This window comes from Cuculus canorus, chromosome 1 (genome assembly GCF_017976375.1).
Source record: "Cuculus canorus isolate bCucCan1 chromosome 1, bCucCan1.pri, whole genome shotgun sequence".
Lineage (NCBI taxonomy): Eukaryota > Metazoa > Chordata > Aves > Cuculiformes > Cuculidae > Cuculus > Cuculus canorus.
In genome coordinates, this window is record NC_071401.1 from 158,140,052 (window position 1) to 158,162,768 (window position 22,717).

The window sequence follows — 22,717 nt, forward strand, 5'->3', positions numbered from 1 at the left end:
TTGATAATTACTTAACAGAAATTGCAGCCATGGACCTTGAGCCAGTGGTGGAGGCTGAAGAAGCTATGGAGCTGGAGCAGAGTGATGGGGAAGAGGAAGTGGCTGAGAAAAACAAAGGCAAGAATCTCCCTGAGAAGCCTGCAGAACCTGAGCGTGCAGCTGAGACACCTGAAGATGCTGAGCAAGTGACCAAACCTGTTTGTTTCTTACCTCGAAATAAAGAGGAACTGGAGTGTCTAATCAAACACATTCAAGATACAGTTACAGTCAACATCTTGCCTAAATTGCACAGGTGTATTGTTGCAAAGGTAAGGAATTGGCTTTGGAAAGGTGTTTTGCAGTGTTGCTACTATAAGGGTTGAGGTGCTACTTCAAAGTGGAAAGGCAGCACATGAAAAAAAGAAATAGGGTGCAACTGGAAGGAGTCCACCTGAAAGCACAAAAGAGGGTTCATCAAGAGGGTGTCATTAAGATTACTAACAGACCCTCTGGTCAGTGTGGGTGTGATGTCTTCTCTTCCCTGCTTCCTTCTGGCTTGAATCACAAGTGAAACAATTCACTTTGTGCAGTCTGTTGAAAAGTTCTCAGCCACTTGCTAGCACCCAACTTAGTGTCTATATTGAAAACACGAGGATTCTTTTCACCTGTGCTTTAGCTGTCTGGGTTTTTCCTGTAGTCAGCAGAAGACAGCAACCTGCCTTGATGACAAGGATTTGTTGAGAAAAAAGATTTGTTTATGTATATTAATAATGCATTTTGTCATGCTCTGTCTTAAAAAGGTTAAAAGAGATGATGAACACAAGCTTGTGAAATCCAACGTTGTGAATGATGACGAGGTAGTTCGTATTCCGTTAGCTTTTGCAATGGTCAGGATGATGCAGTGTCTTCCCCAAGAAGTGATGGAAGCCAACCTTCCAAGGTAAATCTTGTTGGAGCTCCTTAAATGCTTTTCACTGTGCTGGGAATGAGTGCAGGCACCTTTCTCAAGCTATGGTTATGTACAGGGCTAAATGCAAGAGGGGCATCGTAACAGTCCTTAAATACTTCTTTTGTAAACTTGTTTTCCTAGTGACTTTCCTCACTGTCAGCATTGGACTTTAGTAACGCCAAGTTTGAAAGAATAAAGATGTAAGGGTGGCAGAGCTGTGGAAAGGATAGTGTACAGAAAAAAAGGATAGTCTGTAAAGTGTCTTGAAAGACAGTAGGGGTGTGTATAGCTATAAAGCCTCTCTGTGAGTCTGGCTTTGAGTGTAGCCCTGGTTGTAAAACAGCCTTGAAAAACAGCCTCCTTAGCTAGCAGTGCAATTAGTTTTGCTCTGTTTGGGGGTGAACTAAGCTGTCTGTCTCTGTTTCCAGCATCCTGCTGAAAGTTTGCACATTTCTGAGGAACAGATTTCAGGAAATACGGGACATTGCCCGTAACACACTCACTAAAATCATGGAAGTGTTGGGAGTGCGGTACTTTCTGTACATCTTAAAAGAGATGCAGTCCACTCTTGTCCATGGGTACCAGGTAATGCTGAAATTCTTCCTCTTCTGCTCTCTCCTGGCTTTTTTTTAGTGTGTTTGGAGGATAATCCAAAGGGAAGTTGCTACTGAAATTGTTTTGCACTAGTAGAATAGCTTGGTGTAATACTAAACTCTAATGCTAGTTCCTACATCAGTCTTTGTTATGCCAAGTGTTAAACGAAGGTCTATAACCAAAGTACTTGGAGTCTAAGCAGGGAAAAAGAGAGAATTTCTGTCTTCCCAGTGAAGAGTTGAGGTTTCAATGTGAAGGATGAATTCTGGTTCCAATAAAATTAGTGGGAATCTTTCCAGGAAGTTTATTAGGGCCAAACGTCATCTGAGGTGAGTTGCCACAGAGACTGCACAGACACTGTGTGGCGGTGCTAATCAAAGTCTTGCTTCATGGGTCAAGAGCCAAGGCTCTGACTGTTAATTCAGCTTTCCACGGTGGTTTGGGGTAGAATAATTTCCTGTGTGAATTACCACACAGAAGTGAGTAGCATGAGCATCTGGCTGCTCTAACAGTGAAAGTGCCAATTAGCACAGCCTAAAAATACTAGGAAGAGCACTGGGGAAAGGGAAGATTCTGGCCCTCCTGCCAGTGTGTGGAGGCACTGAAAATCCTCTTCCTCCTTGCTGGGTTCTTGTCAACCCAGTGATTTTTTTCTATAGGGAGAGCTCAGGTGCAGTGTGTGAGTTGTGATGTATCTGCTGTGGGAGTCTCCCCACCCAGTATTATTAAAGAGGTCTATGCAAGGTCTTGGAAACGTCATTGTTCTCTTTTTCTCTAGCTCCACGTGCTGACTTTCACTGTGAACCTGTTACTGAAGGGCCTTGCTACCCGGCTCAGTGCTGGTGATTTGGACCCCTGCTTAGATATCCTGATTGAGGTAAAAGCTATTCAAGATTGAAGAAAAGAGCATCATGAAGTACCTGGGTCGGGCTCTGGGAGGAGAATGTTTTGTGTAGTCTCAGACTTAATGGCGGAGAGGGCTGTGTATGGACTGCAAAGGAAGAAGGCTGTTTTGTTGCTGAGGCATCAGCAGATCCCACATAAAGTAGCAAAGTGTCTCTGGGGCTGCATCCTGAGCCCCTCATCCTGAGAGAGAATGGATTCAACATTAAGATACATAGCTATGTGTCCCTGTACTCTGAAAATTTGAGCAAGTTAACAGGCATCTAAACTGTGTGGTCCAGGAAGCCCAGAGGCTCAGCTGGCACCCATATGGGGTATATTTGTGTCTTGGTCCAACTGCAGTTCCACTCCTTGTATTGCAACACCACAGAGGTGAGAGTGAACAGCTTCCTCATCTGGTGTGCTCAAACTGGGGTGTTTGATCTTGAGAAAGGAAACGTAGGCATGATTTGTGGGAAACTTGGAGAATTATTTTTTCTGTGAGGGGGAAACAGTAGCATTGTTCTGCTGGTACTGGAGAAATCTGGGTTTGCTTTGCCCCTCCTCTCATTTCTCTCACCTGATTTCCACAGATTTTCAACCAGGAGTTGTTTGGGAATGTAGCTGAAGAGAAGGAAGTGAAGGGAATTGTCTCCAAGGTCATGGAAGCACGCAAGAGCAAGAGTTTTGATTCCTATGAAATTCTTGGAAAGTTCATAGGAAAGGGCCAGGTGACGAAACTTATTCTGCCCTTGAAAGAGGTGAGAAAAGTCAACCAGAGTCTTTCTTGAATCTGAGCACTCTCAGTTCTAAAAGAAACTCTAGAGCCCCCAGGTGGCTACTCTGGTATTTCCTGTATAATCCGAACTTGGTTTCCCATTTTTCTTTTGTTCATGAAGAACATACTACAAATATGTGTTCAGGCTCTACCCAAGTGCAATAATTGCCTTTCCAGAGATGCTTTTTTTTTGGTTTTTTTTGAGTAGAGTGCAAGCTCATGCAGAAATGAAACCCCCATTTACTCATGAACTTTGGAGTGCCCTAGTGGTGGTGGATGAACTGGCTGGAGTCTGAGAAGCGACTGGAGAGAAAGGAAGGGATGTTGGTGTTGGGGCAGAGCTGAAGCAATGGGATGCTGTTCCTGTAAAGAGCTGGGGACTTAAGGCAGTAGATGATGAGGGAGGAATTGCTCTGGCTTTCTCCGTGATTCTGAATACAAGTGGCAGATTATTGCCCTCCTGACTCTCATGGATGGTTGTGCCTTTGCAGATTCTGGAGAACACTACAAGCTTGAAGATAGTCCGGAAAGTGCATGAGGCACTGCGTCACATCATGGCAGGGCTGATCTTCAATTCAGACATGAATGCAGAATCCCTTCTCCTCCTCAGTCACGGTCTCATCAGTGAAAACTTGCCTCTGCTTACTGAGAAAGCCAAGTGAGTTCCAGGAAGTTATCCAGATTGTCCTGTTATCAGTTGGGAAGTTTGCTTGCAGAAATGGCAGCTCTCAAATCCAACCGATCAAATTTATAAGGGTTCCCTTGCTTTCCTTTGCCTTTTGTTTTCAATGTAAGTAGATTATTTAGGCAGTCAGAAGGCAAGGAGAAAACTTGGAAATGGAGCTGATCACTTCCTGAACTCATGGTCTAGCAAATGGTCAGGGCCTTCAGTGAGACTTTTCACTGTCTGGTAAGCTGATATTTGGTGTTTGGGTGTTTGGTTGAAGGAACGAGGAGCACTGTTTAGGAGAGAGCTACAAACTGGCATGTAAGAGATTTGGGATCCTGGACAATTCCAGGGGAATTAGAAACAAGAAGAACTTCAGTGCTTGAGCAGAAGTCAGGGTGAACCTTCAGGTTTCCTCTCCACCTGCTGATGTCACTGCTCAGAACTGGATCTGGACATCTTGCATTTCCTGCGTTACGTATGCTGGCTTGCTCTGGAGACTTGACAGCTGTTTGAAGGCTTCTTGGAGCAGTTTTTATAAGCCATCAGAAACTGAAGTCAATACCACTAAATGAAGTACAGTCAATGGTGTTGGGAGGTATATTGGCTTCAAAGAACTACCAAACTTCTGTCTGTTCACAGAGAAGAAACAAATATGGGTGCTATACAAATCAGTGTGCATTTATTATCTTTGTAATAGTGACATTGTTCTCAAGTCTGATGGTCCCATCTGTCATGCTGCTTTAAGTTCATTTTATTTCATTGTGTTCTGGCTGTGATCTGCTCTTGCTTGTTGTGTGGGTGGCAGCTGAGCACAGTCCAGCTCTTCACTCCCAACAGCAAACTGGTTGTGGAGAGGGTTGAAATCTGAATATTCTTCTTTGTTATACACTGCTTTTCAGAAAAAAAGTTGACCCTCCTCCAGATCCTAGGCTGCAACCAGAGAGCTGCCTGCTACTCCAACCCACTCCCATGAGAGGAGGGCAGAAAGCCCGTGTCAGCAGCAGGACTAACACATACATATTGGTTGATTCGGGACTTCGGGTAAGGATTTCCCCAGATAAAAAGCTTTACAATCAGATTTTTTTGTTAAGAGTATTCTAAGGGAGATATTCTCAATATATCATGTTAACAGCTGCTAGCCTTAACTTCATTTTGCATATGATAACCCTAATGGTGCCCCTTAGAGAGCTATTAAAAGTGCTCAGCCTGTTGCAGATATTTGAATGAGATACGGCATAAATTCTACTATAACCTGAAACAATGTGGGGCCTTACTTGACTTATTTGAGACCCAGCCTGACTTTACAATGAATGTTTGTGTTTTCTACGCCAGTTGCTGCACATGAGCTTGAAGAGATCCAAAGTAAATTCTTCTGAGGAGCATGCTTTGGAAATGTTAGATCCTTTTGTTCAGCTGCTTATAGACTGCCTGAAATCTATGGATGTCAAGGTACAGTTCTGAGCTGGAGTCTGTCTTTTCTGTCTGCTTTGCTAAGAATAGTCCTGCCCACAAATGTCAACTTGCACCTGATCTGCAAGAGAAGAAAAAGCCATCCAGATTTCGAACCTGATTTCATAGATGTGCAGATCAAATTGTTAGAGGACAAGTTCTCCTGGAGCATTAAGGACTTTGCAGACTATGTAGGCTCACTGTAGGGAGTTTTATGAGGTCCTGTGGCTACTGGGAGCAGAGTTGTCACAACTGTATTCTCTTTTGATCCAGCTCTGATGTCTTTATTTCAATCACCCTGGGCAGCCTCCTTTTGGGGCAGCTTTGGGTTTGGCTTGAGCCTCGGAGGGAATCTGTTAAAACTTGAGTTTCCCAGGAACGGAAGGCATGTCTCATATGCTATTAGATACCTGGAGCAGAGCTTTCAAGTGACCTGTTCTTTTGACAGAGCAATTTCTATGCATTGAAAGCACCTCCATCCTGCCATCTGCTGAATGAGCAGATTAATGTCTTTACCTAGTAGAATCAAAGTTAGAGAATCAAGGAGTGTGAGATAGCATATTTAGAGCTGAGGAGCCCTTTGTATTACATAAGAATGGTTTGAAAGGGGTTTTGTTAGCAATTGCCTTTTACCACTGTTGCAGATGGCTTGACCATGTCTGTAATAAAGTGAGAAAGGTGTTCTTTCAGTGCCATAGTACCCACTGTCCTTTGGCTCTTTCTTACAGGTGATAACTGGTGCTCTGCAGTCCTTGGTATGGATTTTAAAGTTCCCTTTGCCTTCTGTTAGTACGAATCTGGAGGCACTGATCAAGCAGCTTTTCCTCTTACTGAAAGAATTTGCCAAGACAGGAATAGCCAAAGGCCAGAATTTCCACCTGGTTGTGAGCTGTTTCAAAGTAAGTCAGACTCAGCTCTGCTCTTTTCTGCTTTAGGATCCCTCCTGCAGTTGTCCCTGGAGAGATAGTCTGGAGATCTAAAGGTAGTGTGGGAAACACTACATTGCTGATTCTTTCCTAAATGCAAACTTTAAGAAAGTTACTCTCCAAGAATGCACAACTTGGATCTGTTTTTATAGAAGCATTTGCCTTCTTTCTTCCTTATAATAGGATCTTGTTACCACCCTGTCTTTTAAGAGACATCAGTTTTTGTACTTGAATAGTTTCATTTTAAAGTGATTCTTTGGGATAAACCCAGGCAGCTGAAGGGGACGATAAACTGTACTAACAACTCCACTTACAGTATGCAGCGTCCTCCTGTAGATGTCTTCTAAACGCGGTGCTGAATTAATTATGGCCTCACGATCATCAGGGAAAGTTAAGAGTAATTCATGTTGAATGCCAATGCCAGAAGAATTTTTCTCGCATCCTAGCTGTGTTCCTGCATCATGGTTTGTGTTTGTGAGCATCGCCACTCATTTCAAGGGCTAGTCTGAATTAGCGGATTTGCTTTTATCCAGTTTTTGTCTCAAAATTGCCAGCTGAAAGCAAAATTTTATGAGAACAGCGTTAGTTGCATGTTTCAGAGCAGCAGTTTGTCTTTTCAAACCTGAGTGGTATGAACAGAGTCAGGCTTTGGTGTGGGCTTATGTTTTATGGTACTGCATGTGTATTGACTATGTGCAATTTGATTTTGTAGTGTGTAACAATACTTGTGAAGAACGCAAAGAGTCAGATAACAAGCAAACAGCTCCAAGTGTTGCTTGGCTTTGCTGAAGAAGATATTTATGATTCATCACGCCAAGCCACTGCCTTTGGCCTTCTCAAGGTATTTCTGTGCAGGAGGTGTATGGGGTATGTGAGCCACTGGAATGGCAGTGATTCTTCCTCCTGGCTGTACAATCACACATCAGGAACAGGCCACAGAAGGCTGTTAAGGCTCTCTGTTCTGGGAGTAAAGCAGCAAAGTTTTTCTATTTGTCCTCTAGTCACTCTTCAAAATTGTTTGGAAGGCTGTTTTACACATATACATATGGGGGTGGTTTTGGATCTGAAGATTTTTTTTTCTAAAGAATCAACATCCCTAATCGTTAGACCAGGTGTTTTGTGTCATCCAAAAGAAACAGATATGGATTTTTAAGGCACTGGTTTTTGTTTCTTTGTTTTTAAAGTTGCTCTGGGTATGTTTGAAGATGTGAAAAAGTCAGTGTTAGTGTATCCCTGGAGACTAGTGTACTTCCAGGGTATAGTACTGCATCTCACACCATGCCAGCGAAAGGACATGACTCCAGCTGTGCTTTCGCATTTTAGGCTATTTTATCCAGGAAGCTGATTGTCCCTGAAATTGATGATGTGCTGCAGAAGGTCGCCCAAATGGCCATCACTGGTCAGAGTGAGCCAGTGCGAGTCCAGTGCAGACAGGTAAGTAGAATGGAAAGTCTTTCATCTTACTTTGAGGTGCCTAACAGGCTAGAGGGCTTAGCGTGGCCATTTCCCAGCTTCTACAGACATGTGCCTTAGCCTGCTGAACCCCTAAGTCCTTTTCCCCTTCATACCTGGCTGGCTTTAGTCCTTGTCAGTGGTGTGTAGCAGAGTCACAGACAGCTTGCATATAGCGAGACTGCTTGCTGTGGTGTACCTTCAGAGAGCTGCTCAGCAACTGTGACACATGACATGATCCCTCCTTTGGAGGCCTATAGGTCCACCTAACTAAGAGCCCTGCCCTTTCCTGAATCCTAGCAGAAGAGAATTTACCATAAATCCATGATTACTTCCTCATTCTTTCCAAGATAAAATCAACCAAAAGGCAGAATTGATTGCTTCATTTCAAGCTCTGGAATACAGATGCAGCAGGAGCTGTGCATAACCGAATAGTGCATTTCCATAGTTACAGGATGAGTTTTGAAGGATGCAGAGTCTCTTACCAGAGATCACAGTGCTGCTCTAAAGACTGGTCTGTCAGTTGTTAAATGCTTGCAGATCCTGTTCTGGGCACAGAGCTTGAGACCAGTTATTGGTCCCTTGTGTAATACATACGACATGAAAGGGATGATTCTCGTAAACTTGCTGCTCCATCACTAATTTTTCTTTCATAATCATTTACAAGCTTTCCTGAGTGTTTCTTCTAACTCCTCTTTGTGGTGGTGTTTTTTCTTTTCAGATTTACTTAAAATATATTCTGGACTACCCCCTTGGTGACAAGCTGAAACCCAATTTGGATTTCATACTTGCACAACTGGAGTAAGTTTATATACCTAATATATCATAGAAACCTAGAACAATTTTATGTTGGAAGGGACCTTTAAAGATCTTCCAATTCCCCTGACATGAGCAGGGACAGCTTTCACTGGACCAGGTTGCTTAAAGTCTCATCCAGCCTGGCTTTGAACACTTCCAAGGATGGGGCATCCAAACCTCCAGGCAATCTGTCCCAGTGCCTCACTACCCTCTTCCTTATATCTAATCTAAATCTACCTTCTTTCACTTTAAAGCCGTTACCTCTTGTCCTATCACTACACACCTTTGTAAAAAGATCCTCTCCAGCTTTCTTGTAAGCTCCCTTTAGGTACTGGAAGGCCACTATAAGGTCTCTGCAGAACTTTCTCTTCTCCAGGCTGAACAACCCCAACTCTCAGCCTGTTTTCATGGAAGAGGTGTTCTAGCCTTCTGATCATCTTCATGGCCTTCCTTTGGAGTCACTCCAGCAGATCCATGTCCTTCTTATGTTGGGGACCCCGGAATTGAACAGAGTACTCCAAGTGGGGTTTCACGAGAGTAGAGTAGAGGGGAAGAATCATATCCTTCGACCTGCTGGTTGCACTTCTTTCGATGCAGTGCAGGATACGGTTGGCCTTCTGGGCTGCAAGCACACATTTCTGGATCATGTTGAGCTTCCCATCAACCAACACCCCTAAATCCTCCTCAGGGCTGCTCTCAATCCATTCTCTGCCCACTCTGTATTTGTACTTGGGATTGCCCTGACCGAGGTGCAGAACCTTGCACTTGACTTTGTTGAACTTCATGAGGTTTGCACAGGCCCACCTCTCAAGCCTACCAAAGTGCCTCTGGATGGCATCCCTTTCCTCTAGTGTGTTAACCACACCACACAGCTTGGCGGCATTGGCAAACTTGCTGAGGATGCACTCAGTTCTGCTGCCCATGTCAGTGACAAAGTTGTTAAACACACCAGTCTCAATACCAACTCTTGAGAAACACCACTTGTCACTGATCTCGTTTTGGACATTGCACTGTTGACCACAACTCTCTGTCATTAGCCGATTCCTGGTTGACTGAGTGGTCCATCCATCAAATCCATGTCTCTACAATTTAAAGACAAGAATGTTGTGTGGAGCAGTGTTGAATGCTTTGCCCAAGTCCAGGTAGATGACATCAGCCATCAGTTGCTCTTCCCTTATCCACCAATGCTATAACCCTGTCAGAGAAGGCCATCACATTTGCCAGGCACAATTTGCCCTTTAGTGATGTCATGTTGGCTGTTACCAGACAGCTCCTTATTTTCCATATACCTTAGCATGTTTTACAGGAAGATTGCTCCTGTCAGAACATCTCTGACTTCTCTGTCAAAACAGAACCTTGTTGCTTAAATATGACTTTTAACAGCCACATTGTGTGCCAAAAGGCTGCTTCTGAGGAGCAGAGGATGTGGCTGAGGTCTTGTTTTTCCTACTAAGATGGCAGGAAAATGACTGTTTTAGAGACAGGCTGCTTAATAAAGGAAGTCCTGTTTCTCTTCCCTGTTTCATAGCTGGTTTTGTTGTTCTTTGTCTCTTTGTAAGCAATGTTTGCTTGCTTAGTGGTTAACCAGCTCTCCTGGTTGTAAACCAGGTGAATGAGAAAATTCAGAAAGAATAAGGCAATGTGCATTTATATGGCTGCTGTCCCACGGCAATGGTCTCAACTGCACTTGCAGGCACAGCTGAGATCAACTGCACCAATTCAGCAGGAGCAGTGGGACTGAAACTTCCTTCTGAGCATGACCCCCACCCTTGCTCAAGGTGGTTGTAGTTTGTCATGTTCCCCAGCAGCATAAAAGAGTGCGACTGTGCTGACTCAAGCTGTCTGGAGCCCTTTTTATGCTTGTTTGTCTCCGTGTGCCCATTCTCCGAGAGATGGAGCTGGTGGGCCTGATAGCTGTTGTAGAAAGATCCCTGTAGTGAATTTCTGGCATTGGCCGTTCTCGTAAATTGTTAACAACTTTCCAGAGTATTAACACAGCCATAACCATTATTCGTTTCCTCACAGGTATGAGTATGAAACTGGAAGGGAATCAGCACTGGAGATGATTGCGTACCTCCTTGATATGTTCCCAAAGGTAATGAGCGCTCCTTGGTGTTCCAAGCATTAAGCAGTTACAGCAGCTTGCAGTAACAACGTTTTCAGAGCCATTTATTTTTGAAGCGCTTGGTAGTTCCTATTATCTCTTATGAGCAGAATGTTCACTTATCTCCAAAGAACTTGGCTTTGCTCCAAAAGAGAACTGACACACTGGGAACTCTGTAGTATTTCTTTATCTAATGTGCTCAGTCTGCAAGTAACATAAAGCTCTGTCAGCTGAAGTTTTGATAAACTTGGTCATGATTTATACCAAGAATAAACATAACTAGTTTAGGAAATGGGATATGAATAGAAAGCGAAGTCTAGAGTTTTCTCATTGTGGGGAATTTCAACGTTCATGAGATAGATTGCTGACTGAACTGGTATGTGATGAACCATATGTGTTGTGTTGGCCTGGCTGGAGCGGGAGGGCTTCTCAGTGAGGTGGATCAAATTGAAAGTTAAAAAATAACTGTACATCTATGCAGTATAACATACACAGAATACTAAATTGCCTTGAAGCTCAGCAGCTGGAGCTTGACCAAGCATTTAGGAGACTGAGAGAAGTGCAATCCAGCAAGAATTTAGGAGGAAGGAAGAGAAATTCTGCACACTAAGCTCTGCTTCACCACCGCCTGATTAGATTTAGTATCTCAACTTGGTTCCTAGCAACTCTATAAGGAGCTAAGAGCTGCTGTCTCTGAGAGGCAGACCTTTGGGCTGATTGCTCCAGTGCTGGGGGACTTGAGCCTGTTTCAGTGAGAACTGGGCATGAAAATGCCGTTTTAAATTTGACACTTAAGTTGCTGCCCCAGGGCCATCTTAGCAAGTCAGGACTGGGGCTGCTGTACTCTCCCTGTGTGCTCCAGCGACTGGATCATCCCATCCTTTCGGTTCACTTGCCTTGAAGTGAACCCCACTCAGGGCTGACATTCTGGATGTGGTGCAACGAATACCCCTCTTTTCTCCTGTCAATGCCAGAAGCTTCTTGAGGAATGTGCCGTTGACTAATGATTGTTTCTTTCTAGGATCTGCTCCACAAATACTGCGGGCTGTTTTTTCTCTCTCTTTGTATGATGATGATAAATGATGACTCTGCCAAATGCAAAAAGATGGCAGCTTTGACTTGTAAAGCTCTCCTCAGGAAGATAAGCAATGAAAAACAAGATCTGATGTTTTCGCTGGTCACAGAGTGGTTTCATAGCAAGAAGGTATTCTTTCGTCTTTTCACTGACCAGGCCTGAGCTCTGTCTGGAGGCTCAGTAAGATTAAGGCAAGCTAGAGATTGCTCATACCAGGTCTGGTGGATGGGTGGGTCCAGTTAATGCGTGACTTAGTAGTTCTAGGAAGGGAGTGTGGGCAAGACTCAGCTTCGCATAAAAGCTCTTCAAAGCCATGTTCGATGCTATAGCCCTTGCTAGTAAGAATAGCAAGATATGGTACAGCTGCAGAAAGGCAAGGAACTGCTGGTGCTGCAGGTCAGCCTACAGACTTCCCAGCTGCATTGCACTGCTTTCTAACAGTTCCTCTTTTGGGTCAGTTATTTCACCAGGTGTAGTCTTTTCTCAGGTTAAGGTCTGAGCAAATTCCTTAAAGCTCTTCTTATCCCAGTAATAGGCTTTTTTTGCTGCATTTAGCACAGACTTGCTGCATTTTGCCACCACCAGCTGGAAGGTGGCAAACCTAATCTTACAGATTTGATCTGGGTGCCTGGATGTTTAGTTATTGTCAAACTGGACTCCTTCTGAACTAGTGGAGTAAGTGTTCTTCAACACTTCATCCTTATCATCTCCAAGATGTTCAGTTCTCATTTATAGCCGTGAGCCACCTGTTGGGTTATGGAGAATCAAAGAATTCAAAGTAATCCCCAGAGCTTTGCAGCTGGGAACTGGGCTGGAAAAGGCCCTTCAACATTCAGTTTTAGGGTGTGTTTGCAGGGACAACTGCTGCTGCCAAGCAGTTTTATCCTTGGCTGGCAGCATCTCCTTTTTCAATAGTACCCTGAAAACCAGCTTCTCTTAAGATGCTGTTGCTACAGGCAAAAAGAAGGATTGCTACCAGCTCCTGTACATGGGAGCTGCAGGATTTGATTATCAAGAAGTAACAAAGGGTGTTATTCTTTCTGCTGGCAGAGCTCACACAGGAGGCTGGCTGCCCAGGCATGCGGTTTGTTTGTTGAAGTGGAGGGAGTAATGTTTGAACGGCGTCTCAAAGCTGTCCTCACCTTGATTGAAGACGAAATCAACCCTATTAAATTTGAAGACGTAAGTAATTTTTCCCATGTTTGAGGCTTGGGAAGAGACAAGTAAGAAAACGGAAAAAGGGAAGAAGGCACTGTTTGGGACTGAGGAAAGACATGGAACACACATTTGTTATTAAGGGGACCTCTAAATCCAAATTTGATGTCATGTGCTACAGCACAAGAGGCAAAGGAACTTTGCAAAGCCACTTGGCCTGAGCCTACTGCCATACTGTGTAACCAGTAGATATATTTTTCCTTGCCTCAGCTTCTATCAGGATTTCTGTGGGTGGAAGGGGCTGTTGAGACAGCCCTGGAGTCTCCAGCTTTTTGTTTTTTCCCTGTGTGACTTGATGGCTTGTCAGCATGTAGCAGTGTGTATGTCGAGGTAGCTTTCCCCATTGCTAGTCTTACCCATGGTGGCAGGAGAGGAAGAACTTTGTCTTTTTTGTTTAAAGTGGAATTATAAAAACCACGATCAGAAAGAATGGCAGGGTACACAGGTAACTCTGGAACGGGTTAGAATCAGTTTAGTTGGAAAACAGCCTGATGATCACACTGACAACATCCTTTTAACTGGGAAATGTGTCTGCTAGTGCAGAGATTCACGTAAGCATGAAAGGTTGGAGTGCATCACTTGTGACTGTCTGCTTTGTTCAGTGTTATCTACAAAGTTCCCTGGTTTTGTTTTATGGAAGTTCTTTTTATTACATGTGATTAACTCAGAATAACAACCCCAGGCCTCAGTGTTGGGGCCAGTGTTAATATCTTTATCAGTGATCTAGAGGGCACACCCTCAGTAAATTTGCAGATGACACCAAACTGGGCGGGAGTGATGATCTGCTTGAGAGTAGAAAGGCTCTTTAGAGGGATCTGGACAGACTGGATCAGTGGGTTGAGGCCAGTGGTATGAGGTTCAACAAGGCCAAGTGCCAGGTCCTGCACTTGGGTCATAACAACCCCATGCGATGTTACAGGCCTAGAGAAGAGTGGCTGGAAAGCTGCCTGGCAGAAAAGGACCTCAGGGTGCTGGTCAACAGCCGTGAGCCAGCAGAACATGAGCCAGCAGTGGGCCAAGGTGGCCAGCAACATCCTGTTTTGTATCAGGAATGATGTGACCAGCAGGAGTAGGGAAGTGATTGTGCCTCAGTACTCTGCACTGGTGAGACCACTCCTCAAATACGTTGTTCAGTTTTGGGCCCCTCATTACAAGAAAGATCTTGAGGCGCTGGAGTGCATCCAAAGAAGAGCAACAAAGCTGGTTAACGGTTTGAAGCACAAATCTTATGAGGAGCAGCTGAAGGAACTGGGGTTGTTGAGTCTGGAGAAAAGGAAGCTGAGAGGGGGGCCTTGTGGCTCTTTACAGCTACCTGAAAGGAGGTTGTAGCGGGGTGGATTTCAGTCTTTTCTCCACAGTGACTGGCAATAGGATGAGAGGACATGGACTCATGTTGCATTAGGGGAGGTTTAGATTGGAGAAAAAATTCTTTACTGGAAGTGTGGTCAAGCATTGGCACAGGCTCCCCAGGGAAGTGGTGGAGTCACCATTCCTGGAAGTGTTCAAAAAACATTAGATGTGGCACTTCAGGACGTGGTTTAGTAGGCATGGTGGTGTTGGACTGATGGTTGGATTTGATCTTGGAGGTCTTTTCCAACCTTAATGATTCTGTGATTCTAATGCACAAGGGCAACATGCTAAACAACAGGGAAGAACCTCAGGGTATGTGAATTTGCAAGAGATGAAAATTAAATGCCTGCAGTGAGGAGAAATTCAATGTAATCACCTCCTGTGCTGCAACATGACTGGTTATATCAAGCCAGTTGGTGATTGCAGGCAGGGTGAGGACGTGAAGGTAATTTATTAAAACACAGTGCATGCAGTGTTGTCATAACAACTTGGGGCTTCCCAGGTGACATAGGCAAATCTGTACTCAGCTCTAATAATGAGAATCAAAAGTACACAAATACCTGTATAGACATAAATGATATACAATGTATGTAACTGCTTGTCTTTAGAAACCTAACAGTTTGTTATAGTAATGTCTGTGTAAAAAAAGAATTATTCTAATAACAATCTCCTGCAGTTTCAGTCTCCAGAGGAAATACTTTAGTGGAGCTGCTTCTTTGCTCTTTGTTTTGGGAACTGGATACAAGTTTTCCATTTTTTTGCAGGGCTGGTCTGAAATTCATTTAGTAGGGTTAATGAGCACTGTCAGGTTTTCATAAGCATCTTTCTTGCTGATTTTATTAGATAACTGAAGAGGAGGAGGAGAAGGCTGCAGACAGGCTGCTATTCAGCTTTCTTGTTCTGATAACAAAGCTGATCACAGACTGCAACTTGATTCAGTTAACCAAGAACAGTGATATTGTGAATAATATCTGGAGTAAGTATCAAGAATTATTATGGCTGTGTTACAAGGAGGATTCTATGTGAGCCATGTGTTTTTTCACACTCTAATATAAACAATTGAACTTTGTCATACAAGGTTTCCATTGTGCAGAATGTTAATACATGGCAGTTACTGGGCAGTGAAAGAGAAGATGTTAATGGAGAAGGTTACAGGGCTGATGAAAACAACACACCCTCTGTCTCAGCTGATAGGAATTTTTTTCTGTTATCCCAAGGGCAAATAGTTGCAAACTATTGCATGTTTGACCATAATTACATCCTCTGAAAACTCTCAGTTCTTCTGGAAGGATGAGATTTTTCTTGATGAGATCATACATACCAGCCAGCAAGCGATGACACATGGTAACAGTGCTGTAAATACTGTGTGTCTGCTGAGCCTTTAAGGCCTGGAGGTTATGTGATTGGAGTAATTTCTGAGTGAGATTTGTAAAATGTCAGGCTACCTTATTGATATTTTGTTGCCTTGTTTTTAATTGCTTGATCTGCTGCATCCTTGGTCTGGCTGGTTAATGTCTTCAAAGATTTCCGCTTCCCAGCTGCCTTTAGTGAGATACCTGATAACCCGTGTAAATCCTGGACTGCTTGGTTATGTGCAGTCTGGTCAAGGGTGAGACAAGAGGGCAACTCCATCTCTTTACTGAAGCATCCTCAGCCTCCATGCAGGGGTTCGATCTGACCATCTGCAACAAGCCCTAGCTCACCCGAGTCCCAGCAGCCAGTCCCCAGACATCACAGGCAGAGTCCCTGAGAGGACCGTAGTTGCTGCAGAAACATGACCTGTCAGCCAGGATTGGAGCAAGTGTCCTTTTGTGCCGTGCCTGCTTTTCCTGCCTAGTTACCATCACTTTCCAGCAATGGCCCTATCTTTGGATATTTGAAAGTGCTGTGAGTGCGTTCCAGAATGCTAAGTCACCATGGGGACATTTGGCTACCTCTGGCTTTTTGCTGTTCTCTGCTTTGTCTGGATAAGTGTATAGGAAGTCTTTGATAATGTTTTGAGCAGATGAGCAGAGTTAATTTCCTTCACCTTTTTAGTGCATTATGTGCTGTGGTAATTCTTGCAGGGACCTGGTCCTTTTTCTGCTCTCACTGGACCAGCTTCTGTGCTGAAAGAGGTTTTTTCCCCCTCAGGTCATGTCCAGTCTCACCTGTGGTATCCTCATAGCTGGGTATGGCTGACAGCTACTGAGATCTTTGGCTTGTTGTTTGCATCTTACAAGCCAGAAGATCTTGTCAACAAATGGAGAGAAAGAAAGACAAGGAAGGGGAAAAAGGCTTCAGCAGAGCTGTCTGCATCCACAGTCTTCTTGACTACTGAACTGGACAAAAAGGTAGTGATGTTTGTAATACTCCTTCTCCCATGCCCATTCCCATTCCCATTCCTTGGCTGGGATGCAAAAATAGTGTTAACAGTTTGGCATACACATTTCTCTTCTAGTTGGTTGTGTGCTGCCTAATCCTGATCGCTTAAAGTGTTTGGGGGGTTTCTCTGCTGCTGGGAGGGGGCTTCTCTGGGGTCTTATTCACAGCAGCACAAAGATTCTCTTCTAGGTGGCAAGATTCAGGCAGATGTGCTGGGCTGATCTCTTGACCTCCTCTGGGAGCTGCCTTTGGTGACTGCAAAACACTGCTTTGAGTTTCTGCTACTGGCAAAAACTCCTTTTCATGGAGTTATTACCTTCTCCTTTTTCCTCTCCCCAGATGAAGGAACTTGTGTTTGCATTTTGCCATCAGCTGCAGTCCAAGTTCCTGGACCTGTCTCTGGGAGAGCAGGTAAGAGCACAAGCAGGTCTGGGGCTGCAGGAGGGCGCAGAGCAGGTCCTGTCCCATGAGGAAGTGTTAGGTCCAGCACTGGTGGCTCTTGGCAGCTCTGGGCAAATACACAGTGCAGGGCTAGCTGCTCTGTTCTGAGGGCATCTGAGCAGGTTGTGTGTCTCAGAGGGGCCCAGAAAAGTCTCCCGTGTGGTGTCAGCCTACTGGAAGGGCTGGAGGATGGCAGGGACAGAAAGGGGAGGCACTGTGCAGGGCAAGACTGATGTCCAGTATGTCCAGACCCTCCATCAGGGGCATTCTGGCTTTGTAGCACAGGCTGGAGCAGGTTGGGCAACCACATGCTAGAGCAGGGATCCAGATTTCTGGTGCTGGTTTCCTGCAGCTGCACCGGAGCCCTGGCTGTTTGCTGAGAGTGTTTAGTCCAGCTTTTTGCTGTTGCACGAATGTCTGACTCCACTGTGAACCTGCTCAGAGATTTCCTTGTGGAGAGGCAGGGGCTGCCAGAGGTTGAGAAGACGAAAGGAGCAGCCTTGTTTCAGGAAGCACTGGAGCCCAAAAGGCACAGTAGCTCATAGGGAAACACTCTCCCAGACTGCAGGAGCATATTGAGGTGGGCCTTCCTGCTAGGAGCAACGTGCAGGGACTGAACCTATTACAGCCTCGCGGGTTGGCCAGTTGCTCTTTTCAGATCAAGCCTTGGCTCTTAGATACCCTGGGAACTGAGGATACCCCCAGTGACTGACTACTCTGGTTTTACACTTCAGGTTATAAAGAATTTGCTTTTTGTGGCAAAAGTTGTTTACTTGCTAGCCCCTGCCTTAGAAGAAAGTAAAGAGGCAGAAGGAGAACTCAGCTGTGAAATGGAGGAGCAGGAGGCCTCCGAAGATGAGGAAGAGAAAGACGTTTCTGCTCAAGTAGATGGAGAAAGAGAAGAAACAGAAGAGAAAGGCCAGCCAGCTACATTGCAGTGGTTAATGAAGAAACTCTCTGTCATGGCGAAGCGAGAAGCAGCATATTCCCCTAAAGTCCCTTTAAAGGTAAGAACAGGGTTAGACCAACTGCTTTTGATGGCATTTGCACAGTGGAGTGTTGTTCTGGCTCTTTGCTTCTGGGGGACCGGCTGCAGAGGGTGGTGGGAGCTGGTGCTGAAGCCAGGAGTAGCAGGTGCCAAAGAAACAAGCAGCATTTCAGTTTGGGATTCTCAGGAAAGGCTTATGCCAGTCTGCTTCTCCTTGCTGTTGCTTCCAGCCCTTGTGTGCAGTGGTAGAGGGGTGGGAAGGCCAAAGGCAGCAAGCTGAAGGGGACAGAGCACTGCCTTTGAAAGCACAAGAGTGCTACTTTTATGCAGGCAGGGAAATGGCAGTGTGGAATTACTTGTGAGAAGGAGAGGGTGCAGGAGAGCTTCCGGAAAAGGACTGTGGTTCCCTGTGGTGTAATTACAAGACTGTAACTACATCATGTCTTCATCTGCCTCAGCGCAGGACATTGAGAACAAGAAGCCTGTTCAAAGTGTTGCCAGCTGCCGGCTGGTGGAGTCGCAGCTCGCACATTTACAGATCCCATGGGGCTGTGTCTCCTCTAAAGGCTGCAGTGCTTGGCTGCAGTAAGGCCTTGTAACAGCAGCAGTTTCTGACTCAGGTGACTGAAACAATGCCTTGTACGCTCAACAGTAATGCACAACCCTCTTGCAGCAGTTCAGTTAGCTTGGCAGTTTCCTTCCAACCTTCCTTACTTCATGCCCCACACATTTATTTTCAGAGAAGCTGCATCTTTAAGTTCCTGGGAGCGATCTCAGTGGATCTGGGGAACGACAGGATCAAGCCATACCTTCCAACAATTCTCACCCCTCTGTACAGGGAGCTGAACAGCACCTATGCAGAGCAAGGTAAGTGATTTCTTTCAAACACTAGCAGAGAGGTGGGAGTGTCAGAGCTCTGCCTTGGCACAAACTCCGCCCATCATTCCTTTTGTCTGTTGAGGTATAGATGCCATAACCAGTGAATTTCACCTACTTGCAGTCTAACCAAACTAGCAGGAAAGGGAGGAGAGTGTTTGACAGCTGGAACAAAAATCTACTTGTCAACAAAGAAAAGGAGACTGAACTCAAGTTAGGTAGGCTCATACCTGCAAGAGGGTAAAGCTTGAGCATGTGATGTTGTGGAAAAAGTGTAGTAATGAAGGGTGGACTCATGGTGGCAAGACTTGGAGACTCCTTGCTGAGGGGAGGAGCAGAGAACAGGTGTTCAGAAAGCCGGAACAAGGATGTTGCCAAGTGCCACGCTTTTTGAATGGCACATTAGATCTGCTGTGAGGCTTAGGGGCGTGGAAATCCATGCCCTATGGTTAAAAATGTGTTTCTATTTTAATGTGAAATGAATAGTGTGTTTTATGGCAGCTTGTGTTAGTGTAGAGCGAGGGACTGTACAAGTTGGAATTGCCAGTCTAAAGGTTGCTCCCTCTTTTGAAACAGAGAAAATCACCTTTAGTGTGTGCCACATGGGCACAATGGCTGCAAGAAAGTAACCTTCGCAGGCAGGGGAAGAGAGCTGTCTGCTAGGGGAGTGCAGCAGGCCATGCAGGCAGGCATACACTGATCCAGCTGCACACAGAGCTTCTCCCTTCCTCCTGAGTGAGTCCAGGTCACTCTGTCCTGCTAGATGCTACCTGAGCAGCAACTTATTTCTCCCTCTTTGTTTAAAAGCTCTTAAGAAGTCATAAAATCATCATAGAATCATTAGGTTAGAAAAGACCTTAGAGATTAGCTCCAACCGTACCTGTCTACTACTAAATCATGTCCCCAAGCACTTCATCTACCTGCTTTTTAAACACCTCCAGGGATGGGTACTCAACCACCTTCCTGGGCAGCCTCTACCAGTGCTTGATAACTCTTTCTGTGAAGAAATTTCTCCTAATGTCCAATCTAAACTTCCCCTGACACAACTTGATGCTGTTCCCTCTTGTCCTATCACCTATCATTTGGAAGAAGAAACCAACGCCCACCTCTCTGCAACGTCCTTTTAAGTAGTTGTAGACAGCAGTAAGGTCTCCCCTCAGCCTCCTCAAAGCTAAACAACCTCAGTTCCTTCAGCTGCTCCTCGTAAGACTTGTTGTCCAGCCCCTTCACCAGCTTCATTGCTCTTCTCTGGACACGCTCCAGAGCCTCAATGTCTTCCTTATAGTGAGGGGCCCAGAACTGAACAAAGGATTCGAGGTGCAGTCTCACCAGTGCCAAGTACAGGGGCAGAATCACCTCCCTGGTCCTGCTGGCCATGCTGTTTCTGATCCAAGCCAAGATGCCATCGGCCTTCTTGGCCACCCGGGCATCCTGCTGGCTCACGTTCAGTTGGCTGTCAACCAACACCCCCAGGTTCTCTGCCAGGCAGCTTTCCAGCCACTCTTTTCCCAAGCCTGGAGCTCTGCTCAGGGGTTTTGTGTCATGTCTGGTGGGAAAAGACAAACCAACCTTCCATTTAACATGAGAGACTTTTGGCTTAAGAGCAAGACGCTGGTGTTTAGACAGTCCGTGAAAATGTGTTAAGCAAAATCCAATGTTCGGAAAAGAACAGAGCCCAAACCAAAGAAGAGTTAAAAATTACTCTTAAATCTGTGATTTGTATACACTATGAAAACTCAGTGTGCAGCACCGCATCCCCACATCTCTGAAGGGATACTGAAAAACCTTGGAGGAGGGCAGTAGTAGTGCTAAAGGACAGCTGTCGTGGCTAAAAAAAATAATGGTAGCCAAGCAAGTAAGTCTTGGAAAAGATACGATAGATAAATTGTGATTGGATAAATGTCAACTTTTTGCTTTCTCTGACAACACAAGAAGCAGGGGCCTTCAAATGATTTTTCAGAGTAACTGGAGGGATGTTTTCTCACATGCTAGCAAGTGTAGACCCAGGGAACTCTTGTCACTGGAGGATGTTGTGGAGGCAAGCAGCTTACGCAGGCTTCTTTGAAAGCGTGCAAGCACTTGGGAAGAGGGATCTGTTGGAAGACTTATTGGAAGCATTTGCCCTGCTCTGGTTTCCTTTAGCTTTTTTTGTTTTGTAGCCTTCCCCCAGCACCTTTCTTTCAGTGATTTCAGTTAATACAGTTGTAACTTGGAGTTTATACATAGCAACTAAGTCGTGATCCTAGCCATTAAGCCAGCCCTTGCTGTGTGTACTGGGCAGCGATGGCTGACTGACAAGGCTGGAATCATCTCTATTTCCAACAAAGCCTATTCCAAAAGAGCCCTGGTGGCTCTCTATACAGCAAACCACTTTTAACCTCAGGAATGCCACCTGTAGTCTTCTGGGAAACCTGGTGAAGAACCAGTAGATTTCAGAAGCGTCTTTGTTCTGGTCACTGCAATACCTTAGGCAAGAGGAATCAGCTCCGTTGCCCTTTAGTAAAGAAGAATCCTTAGTGGGCTTTTGGCTTTCGTTCCATATGCCGTAAAGATTAAGCGAGTGGATTTTGTTTTATTAGATCCAACACTGAAGAACCTTGCCCAAGAAATCATAGACCTGCTCAAGAAGTTAGTCGGGCTTGAGGCTTTCTCGCTCGCCTTTTCTTCTGTGCAGAAACAAGCCAATCAGAAAAGAGCAATGAGGAAAAAGCAGAGAGCTTTGCAGGTAAGATTCTGCTTTCTCTTCTGGGAAAAAGAAAGAGGATTTCTTTAAAGGCTTGAGAGCTGACCAGGAACTTGAGTCCAAGGGAGAACCTCACCCTGAATTGGGACAGTTTCATTGTTTCATTTCCAAAACCTCACAAGTTGCTGTTCAAGATCAGCCTCTTGGGCAGGCTCTGGCTGACTGAGATGCAGGGCTTTGCCACTTACCCGAAGAGCAGTGGTAAATTGCAGAGCAGCTGCAATGCCCTCAGGTTGGAGGAGCCTAAGGAAACCCATGTACTGTCCTATCAGTCACCAGTTTCTTAGGAAGTACCAGGTGTTTACAGGGACAGTTCTGTGCTGTAACTAAACCAATATATATGTATTGTTTTTCACTAGACTGTAGCAAACCCTGACATTGCTGCAAGGAGGAAGATGAAGAGACACAAGAATAAAGCAGAAACCAGGAAGAGAAAAATAGAACTCCTGCGCCCTACCTTCAAGGCCAAGAGACCTCGAAGTCACGCACTGAAAGATTTAGCGATGGTGGAATGAAAAAGCTTTCCCCCATGGAGGATTCATATATAAAAAGTGATTTCAAACCAGGGGACTGATTACTGTTAAAAAAAAAGTATTTACATATTGTAATTGTATTTATTACTATTTTTTCATTTCCTCTTTAAAGCTTTTCAGTTTTTTTCTGAACCTGTACAGTTGGATGGACAACCACCATGATCCTTTATATTAAATTTTACTTCACTTTTAAAAGATGGATTATGTTATGACTGCATTCATGCCAGTGAACATCCTGACACCTGGAGAGAAAACAATCTGCCTCCTGACTTTGATTTGTCTTTCAGTTTTTCCAGCTACACAACGTGATTTACTGTCATTTCTGGCTAAGCTAAGAGCATGAAAATAACAGCTTGTGAAGGTGGAAGTTAAATTGAAATTATGGCCCTGGCCGATGAAGGCAGTGGGTGGCTATTGAATACATTTATTTTCCTTTCAGAAAACCAATGCTACGCTAACAGCCAGTGCTACCTATTTCTGTCCTGTACTTTACTGTAACAACGTATCTACACTGAAGGATTCTGAAGCAGTGCATCAGCTTGAGGAAACCT

The 22,717-nt window shown here is 44.8% G+C and overlaps 1 protein-coding gene across 1 annotated transcript in view; it reads left to right on the forward strand.

Moving 5' to 3' along the window:
• Positions 1–22,579, forward strand: part of UTP20 (UTP20 small subunit processome component) — a 64,900-nt gene extending 42,321 nt beyond the window's left edge. The window contains exons 41-62 of the mRNA XM_054081791.1: positions 19–308; positions 780–919; positions 1,357–1,513; positions 2,301–2,399; positions 2,998–3,165; positions 3,674–3,840; positions 4,752–4,893; positions 5,185–5,301; positions 6,030–6,200; positions 6,940–7,068; positions 7,551–7,661; positions 8,401–8,480; positions 10,503–10,572; positions 11,603–11,785; positions 12,707–12,838; positions 15,065–15,197; positions 16,355–16,554; positions 16,925–16,996; positions 17,761–18,033; positions 18,755–18,881; positions 21,470–21,615; positions 21,993–22,579. Coding sequence (XP_053937766.1) covers positions 19–308; positions 780–919; positions 1,357–1,513; positions 2,301–2,399; positions 2,998–3,165; positions 3,674–3,840; positions 4,752–4,893; positions 5,185–5,301; positions 6,030–6,200; positions 6,940–7,068; positions 7,551–7,661; positions 8,401–8,480; positions 10,503–10,572; positions 11,603–11,785; positions 12,707–12,838; positions 15,065–15,197; positions 16,355–16,554; positions 16,925–16,996; positions 17,761–18,033; positions 18,755–18,881; positions 21,470–21,615; positions 21,993–22,148 — 3,263 coding nt within the window. The 3' untranslated portion in view covers positions 22,149–22,579. The remainder of the gene's footprint in view (positions 1–18; positions 309–779; positions 920–1,356; positions 1,514–2,300; positions 2,400–2,997; positions 3,166–3,673; positions 3,841–4,751; positions 4,894–5,184; positions 5,302–6,029; positions 6,201–6,939; positions 7,069–7,550; positions 7,662–8,400; positions 8,481–10,502; positions 10,573–11,602; positions 11,786–12,706; positions 12,839–15,064; positions 15,198–16,354; positions 16,555–16,924; positions 16,997–17,760; positions 18,034–18,754; positions 18,882–21,469; positions 21,616–21,992) is intronic.
• Positions 22,580–22,717: the final 138 nt, after the last annotated feature.